Source organism: Lucilia cuprina, chromosome 4, assembly GCF_022045245.1.
Source record: "Lucilia cuprina isolate Lc7/37 chromosome 4, ASM2204524v1, whole genome shotgun sequence".
Taxonomy (NCBI): domain Eukaryota; kingdom Metazoa; phylum Arthropoda; class Insecta; order Diptera; family Calliphoridae; genus Lucilia; species Lucilia cuprina.
In genome coordinates this window covers 36974651-36982602 of record NC_060952.1, presented here as the reverse complement: position 1 = coordinate 36982602, position 7952 = coordinate 36974651, and the positions used below count along the sequence as shown (strand labels likewise).

General features: G+C 31.7%; 1 protein-coding gene across 1 annotated transcript; it reads left to right on the top strand.

The window, feature by feature from the left end:
• The first annotated feature begins 327 nt into the window (after nt 1-327).
• Nucleotides 328-6084, top strand: LOC111675375 (serpin B13). The gene is made up of 4 exons (XM_046949430.1): nt 328-503; nt 2445-3625; nt 3748-4035; nt 5399-6084. Exons 1-4 carry the CDS (start codon nt 485-487, stop codon nt 5903-5905), a joined length of 1995 nt encoding a protein of 664 aa, XP_046805386.1. The 5' UTR covers nt 328-484; the 3' UTR covers nt 5906-6084.
• The last annotated feature ends 1868 nt before the right edge of the window (nt 6085-7952 follow it).

Sequence of the window (7952 nt, the reverse complement as noted above, 5' to 3'; positions counted from 1 at the left end):
ACTTTTATAATTCTCTTAATTTTGTTTATTTCTTTCTTTGTACCCGGCCAGTTACCTTGGCTTTAACATTTGGTTGCTATCAGCAACAACAAAAACAACAGCAATAAACGCATTATTTCTTACTAACCTGGCTTAGTTACATACATATGTACATACATACATGTGTGTGGTAGCAATACAAGCAACAGCAGCATTTCTCAAGTTCTTGTTTTGTTTGTTCTTTCTTTTTCTGTTGGAGAGCGAAAATATCGCTTGTTTAGTTAGTTGTTGCTGGCTGAGGCCAGTTATGGAATTTTCATAAAAATCTTTGATTTACTTTCCTACACTTCATTTAAGTTTTAGACGTGGTAACGTCGTCAACTACAGTTTTGGTTTGGAATTAAATTATTTGAAAAAAAAACAAACATTATTCTAATATAATTTTTAACATTATTCAAATACAAACACTTTGTGAATAAAAGTGATATTTAAAAAAAGAGACAAAATGAAATTTTTGCAAGCGTGTAAGTGAATACTTAATAGAAGTGAAATTTTATTTAATTAATTTGACAAAGAAAATAATAATAATTAATTTACATAAGGAAAAAAATATTTCTGGAAAAAGTGCATTTTTACAGAAATTTTGATAAACTTTAATTGGTGTCTTAATTACTTAATTAGTAGCACTAAATGAATCTTTTAGCATATGTAGAAGTGATGTTTATTGACTTCCGAAGAAGCGAAAGTAATAAAATTTGTTTAAACTGAAATTTTCGAGTTAAAAAAGTGCTATTCTGTGGGTTTATGTTAAATGTGTGCAATTCCTTAATTTCACTTGCTTATAACTTAAAAAAACAGAACATAAAAATGACTTCTTTAGAATGTCTTCAGAAGTAGTAAATATAATATGAAATGAAAAGGACATCCCTGCTATGTCTATTCTACTTCTTTTTCGCTTTTTTAGAAGTTCTTTTTTTCCTGGGTATATATAATTAAAGATATTAATTAAAATATTTGTGACAGTTTTCTGGAGTATCACGATCAGAAATATATTGGAAATTCTGTTTAGATATTAAGAAAGGACACACTTATCCCGAAAAGAATTGCTTCTAAATTTGATGTATGTTGTATTTTGGATTCCTTTTAAAAAGGACGGCCCTTGGCCGGGAGCAGAAGTTTTAAACTCTGGGGAATTTCGAATACCGGCTTAGTTAAAATAAGCCATTTTTTGATAAGTGGACTCTTTAAAACTCATGGACTTTCTTTCACATTGCTCTTGGACATAGTGACAGTTTTTAAATTGTCATAACGTCCATGGACATTAGGACATTGGACATTGGACGGAATAACATAACTTCCAAGATAATTTGATCTAACTTTGACGAATGCCTGGTAGCGGCAAAGAAAGTGCTCGAGAGTTTCACTGTCCTCTCCACATACTCGACATACGTCTGAATCCGCACGTCCAATTTTGCATAAATGTGCTGGCAATCCTGTGTGACCCCTCAGAATACGTACTATCATACTAACTTCAAACTTGCTTATTTTGAGGAGATTTTTCGTTTTGCTTTCATCTGGGTCACCCCATAGGATTTTCGTGGTTCTACCCACTGTTTCATTATTCCAAGAGGTCCTTTGGGAATCTCTACTGATATCGCCCCAATTGCCTTCTGGCTGTCGGCAAATATATTAAGCGCTGTAGGAGCCATATTAATTAACGCATTCCGTTATTGCTCGTACTTCTGCCTGGATGCTTGTGTTATGATTTAGTAATCTTAATCTCCCAATTTAGAGCCATCCATGTAACAACGGATTCCTACTGGTATTTGCTCTAATGTTCCGATTGACCAAGACATTCTATCTGGGATCAGCGTTTCAAAGTTTGCGACATATTCTGTGTCTGGTATACGATCAGGCACGTCCAATGATTGTGTATAACCTTCCAATGTGTCCAGTATACATTGTTTTTTAAGTATTCAGAATTTTTGACCATTATTTCGGTGTTATAAACGCAATGACAAAAACCAATATACCTCCACATAATTTTTAAAAAATCTTCCGTTTATGTCACGTTCTGAATTGGATGATTTTTTTTTTCAAGACTTATCCCGAAAAGAATTGCTTCTAAATTTGATGTATGTTGCATTTTGTATTCCTTTTAAAAAGAGCCCAGGATAGAGCAGAGGTTTTAAACTCTATGGAATTTCGGACATGAGGAACACCCCATGTCCGCAGGCAATAAAAAAACTCACAGGTGGTGCACAATCTTCTTATTTTAAGTCATATATGGTATGAATTGCATTTAAGAGCATATTTTAAATTATTTACTGCATATTTAACACTCTTACGATCTAACTATAGGTTTCCCGGACTAACATTTTTAAACACAAACAGCTTATATTGAATATTTGAACAATATTACAGATACAATAATCTAACTTCAATCATTTATATATTTCTTATAGCGCTTGTATTATTCGGCCTAAGCTTCATAACAGCTTTGCCCACTAAGACCGATGAGGAAACATCTTACGCTAGCAAAGCTTCTCAAATAATTGCTACAAATCTACTAAAATCCTATAATGACATTGATGGCAATCAAGTGCATTCTCCACTCGGTGTCACCACTATGTTGGCAATTTTAGCTGAAGCTACACAAGGTGATACCTATGATGAATTCTACAAAGTTTTGGGTTATCCAAAAGAACGTACCTCTCTGAGGAATTCTTTTAAAACTATACTATCCAAATATCAAACTAAAATATTAGGCGCAGAACCTTCTTTTCAAACTTGGCTTTATATCTATCGCAACTTTACGGCCAGAGATGAGTTCAAGCAATTAGTACGAGACAACTATTATGTAGATGTTAAAGATATAAGTCGTGATGAATTTGATGCCTTTGAACCAGATCGTTTTATAGATTTGGATGGTACTACCAGCAATAGTAAAGATGTAATAGGTTTTGAGACATTAAAACGTTTAAAGATTGATGATGATGACGATGATGATACTCATGGTTTGGGATTCACAACTGTTGGTTCTTACACCGACAATTATGGTGAAGAATTTATAGAGAAAGAAACCTCTAAATTTGATCGTTTTGTTGATGATAAACAGTATGTGGAAAAACCACAAATAATTGAAGAGATTAAGAAAGAACAACAACAACAGCAGCAACCAGAAGAGGCACAAACTGAAAATGATCTTAAGGCCACTACAACAGCACAAATAAATAACGAAGAAGAAGAAACTAAACAGCCTGCACTTGAATTGAATGAAAAAATAGAAAATCTTGATGAAAAACCAGTTGCTGATGCCAGCAGCATAACCAGCAACGATGATAATAATGTTGGTGTTCTTGATTCTAAGGATCAAACTAAACGTGAAGATGACTTGAACTTAGAGGAAAATGAAACTGTACAAGAAAATGAAAAAGTCTTGAAAACTTATAAAGAAGACGAAGAAACTGATGCTGAAGCAACCGGCAAGTTATTAATACCCATACAAGAAGTCTTAGAGTCCAATGAACCTGAAAAGGTAACATTGCCATTGCAAAAACTGGAAACTGTTTTAGATGAAGCCTCTAAAGGTTCACCAGCTGAAATAATGATGGCTTTAGAGACGCATGTCAGTTCAGCCCGAAGTGTAAGTAGAGAAGATAATATAGAAAAAAATATATAATTGAATCACGTTTTTGTTATTACAGTTTAAAAAGGGAGAAAACTTTAAACGTCAATTTTAAATTAGATTTTCTTTTCTTTCAACAGGCTTTTAGTGGTCGTAGTCTTTTCCGCAGAGATGACATAACTTCTGCTCTAAGTGCTAATTCTATTACTGGCCGTGATATTGGCTCCAAAACAAAAATGTTACTTTTTAATGGCCTTTACTTTAGAGGCAATTGGGCTACTGAATTCAAGGAAGAACGTGAGGTGGATGAATTCTTCTTTATGACCTCAGAAGATGCCATGAAAACTCCTATGATGCATGCTCGCGGTAAATTCTACGTGGCTGATATGGATAATTTAAATGCCAAAATTGTGTGTCTTCCATATGAGGTAAGTTGCTGTTGCACTAACTGATATAAAAGTTATTTCGGAGTAGTTTTTAAATCTGTTGTTAAAAATTTCGCATTTTTATTCAAACATTAGAAATTTTACTCTGCGAAACAACAACGCTTTTTCACCCAAAATTTAACTTGTCCCCCACAAAAAGTTTTTTCTTTCAATCACAAAAAATCCCTTTATATACAATTTTTTTGTGAAAAAAAAAACATTTTCCGCAGAACATAAACTTCTTTACTATAAAGAAATACTGGTCCTCTAGACTATTTTTCTGAAAGTGGGATCCTAGTAAAACAAGAATGTGTTTGGAGATACCTCTAAAATCTTAAGCTACAAGTAAAAACCCGATTTTTCAAACCTTTAAGCACTTTCAAAGACCTCAGCTTCTTCTTCTAAATCTGGTAAGAAACCTTAAATCGCTTGAGAATCTACTGAGTTATAATCTCTCAGCAGTTAGTTAATTAGTCAGTTAGTTAGTTAGTTATTTAGTTACTTAGTTAGTTAGTTAGTTAGTTAGTTAGTTAGTTAGTTAGTTAGTTAGTTAGTTAGTTAGTTAGTTAGTTAGTTAGTTAGTTAGTTAGTCAGTTAGTTAATTAGTTAGTTAGTTAGTTAGTTAGTTAGTTAGTTAGTTAGTTAGTTAGTTAGTTAGTTAGTTAGTTAGTTAGTTAGTTAGTTAGTTAGTTATTTAGTTAGTTAGTTAGTTAGTTAGTTAGTTAGTTAGTTAGTTAGTTAGTTAGTTAGTTAGTTATTTAGTTAGTTAGTTAGTAAGTTAGTAAGTTAGTTAGTTAGTTAGTTAGTTAGTTAGTTAGTTATTTAGTTACTTAGTTAGTTAGTTAGTTAGATAGTTAGTTAATTAGTCTAGCCTATAGTCTAGTCTATAGTCTAGTCTATAGTCTAGTCTACAGTCTAGTCTATAGTCTAGTCTATAGTCTAGTCTATAGTCTAGTCTATAGTCTAGTCTATAGTCTAGTCTATAGTCTAGTCTATAGTCTAGTCTATAGTCTAGTCTATAGTCTAGTCTATAGTCTAGTCTATAGTCTAGTCTATAGTCTAGTCTATAGTCTAGTCTATAGTCTAGTCTTTAGTCTAGTCTATAGTACAGTCTATAGTCTAGTCTATAGTCTACAGTCTAGTCTATAGTCTAGTCTGTAGTCTAGTCTATAGTCTTGTCTATAGTCAAGTCTATAGTCTAGTCTATAATCTAGTCTATAGTCTAGTCTACATTCTAGTCTATAGTCTAGTCTATTGTCTAGTCTATAGTCTAGTCTATAGTCTAGTCTAAAAAAATAACCCATTTCCAACTTATAAATGTATTTATAACTTGAGTAACTATTTTGTACTTAATTGTTTATTGCAGAATCAAAAATATAGCTTAATGATCGTCCTACCCAACGATCTGGAGGGTCTGCACTCGGTCATTTCCAAACTGGAACCCAGTGACTTAAAAATGGCCAAACATCAAATGAAAGAACAAGAACTACACATTGTTTTACCCAAATTCCAAATAGAAGAAACCTCTCGTTCCGAATCTATGCTAAAGAGTCTAGGATTAACAAAACTCTTCTCACGCAATGATGCTGACTTAAGCCTACTCTCCGAAGATCGTGATTTACATGTTGATGAAATTGTACAATTCGTTAATGTTAGAATCGATGAGGGAGGCAGTTCGAATATTGCTCTCTCCGCCTCTAATACTCAAGCAAGAGATAATGAATCATTGGAGAAAATTGAAATTAATCATCCATTTGCCTATTTCGTAATGGACTGTGAGAAGGATTTCGTTTTGGTATCGGGTAAAGTACATGCACCCGAAGTGCAGGATGAATTACCGCTGAGCATTGAAGTGGAATTTGAAAAGGCGTAGATATTTAAGTTAAATTTAATAATAAACAATGAAATTCTCAAGACTTGTTTGTAACAATCATATTTTAGGCAATTCATGGTCAACAAATTAACAATTGTAGGTTTACTATTTTCTATGTATTCTAAATAAATAAGTGTAACGAAATTAAACTTTTTTATACAAAAAAAAAAAAAACATTAGTTCTGCTTAAAGTTTTATTTTATAAGTAATTTTACAGATTTATTTAAGGTACTTGATATCGAGAATTGTGGCCAACACGAGTTCCCATGACAGTGATAATTGAAATGTTTTCGCTTTTATACATTATGCAACAATCAAAACAGTGATTATAACAATTAATACGTACGTTACTTATTTTTTCATAATGTAAAACTATTAACAACCCCATCTTAAAAAATCAATTGCCTGGAATAACAAATTTATCATACACAAAGTCGTGTGTTATATATCAAAAACTCCTGTTTGTCACTGTTTCTACTAAATATGAATGAAAAGTAAAGATACCCTCTTCAAAGGGGTTGTTTAGTTGGCATTTTCAGAGCTAAAACACGTTTTCCTTTTTCCAAGAATTTTTGGAAATTCGTAATATAAATTTTAGTAAAATGTATTTCTAAAACTACAAACAGGCATCATTATCATATTCTATTCAATTTATAAATAGAAGAAATACTACTCTCATTGTTCTCCAAGTTTGTGTACCATGAATGATGATGATGATGATGCTACACATGAAGATGATGAATACAAATGTTTTACTCATGCAGAAATTGATCTTTGATCCCATAAATGTGTCATTGTTTTTATAAAAAAAAATAAATAAAATCAAAAATTGTTAGATTTTTACTCACATCCTTTGAAATTGATGCATCATGTTTATTTTAGTAGACAACAAAAGTGGGCCACGTGTCATTAATTTTTTTCTTTTGTCTACTTTAGTAGAGAAATATGTATTTTGATTTCATAAGAATAAAGTGAATTGATTTGTTGTCATCAAGTCATAATTGTTGTATAATATAAGAAATTGCAAATCATATATGAGACATTAATCAAAAAATGTAAAAAGAATAAAAAAAGATTATAATTCAATCTTAAAACTTCGCTAAAATAACAAAAGATTGCAATATAAATAATTCAGAAAATTCAAAGTATAAAATTAAGGATTTTATGCGGATAGACTGTATATTATCGTATTCCCTATCGAGTAACCCAATTTTTTGTACCGATATCTTCCAATCAAGATGAAATTTTTTATTTATATGGAACAGTAGTTTAGACAATTTTTTTTCAACAAGATCGGTCAAAGACTATCTGAGTTACTATGGGCCAAAGTTTGACATTTTTGCAAAACATGTATTTTATGGTTATACAAGGATCGGTACATAATTGAACTCACCCTCCATAAAAGGTCCCATTTAGAAAATTACTTTAACGCTAGTTACAAGCTTACATTTACGAAATTCGTAATCATTCTATCAAATTACACGGGGAAGGCTCAAGAAGAGATATTCGTCATTGACCTTTTTTCCATAAAAGGTCCTCTTCAGAAAATTACTTTTACGTACGGAATTTTGAATCAAATGAGTGTTATTTGAACCGAAATCTATCTATCATAACGACTATTGATCCTTATTTGATTATAACTAACATGTAATCTTAATTTTACGACACAATTTTGTACTGGTTGTTGTGGTAGACTCAAAGAAGTCCATCGTCGTTCTTAGGTGTAGTAAACACAGATTTCGCTTGACTAGCAGACTGACTAGCAAAAAAATAAGTAACGTTCGAACCAAAATCTGTCTATCAATCATTATGAAGATCGGTCCTTATTGGATCATAACCAACATATAATCTTTTAAAAAAATCTTTATAAATATTTAACAAAATGAATTTCAAAAGAGCTCCTTATTGGATCATAAACAACATATAATCTTTTAACAAAATTAAAATTAAAAAAAGAGTTCGATCTTAAGCCCTATTCTAAATATCATTCTGACGTATTCGTTTTGCGGAATACAATTTTATAGCGAGTATATCCGAATATAATACT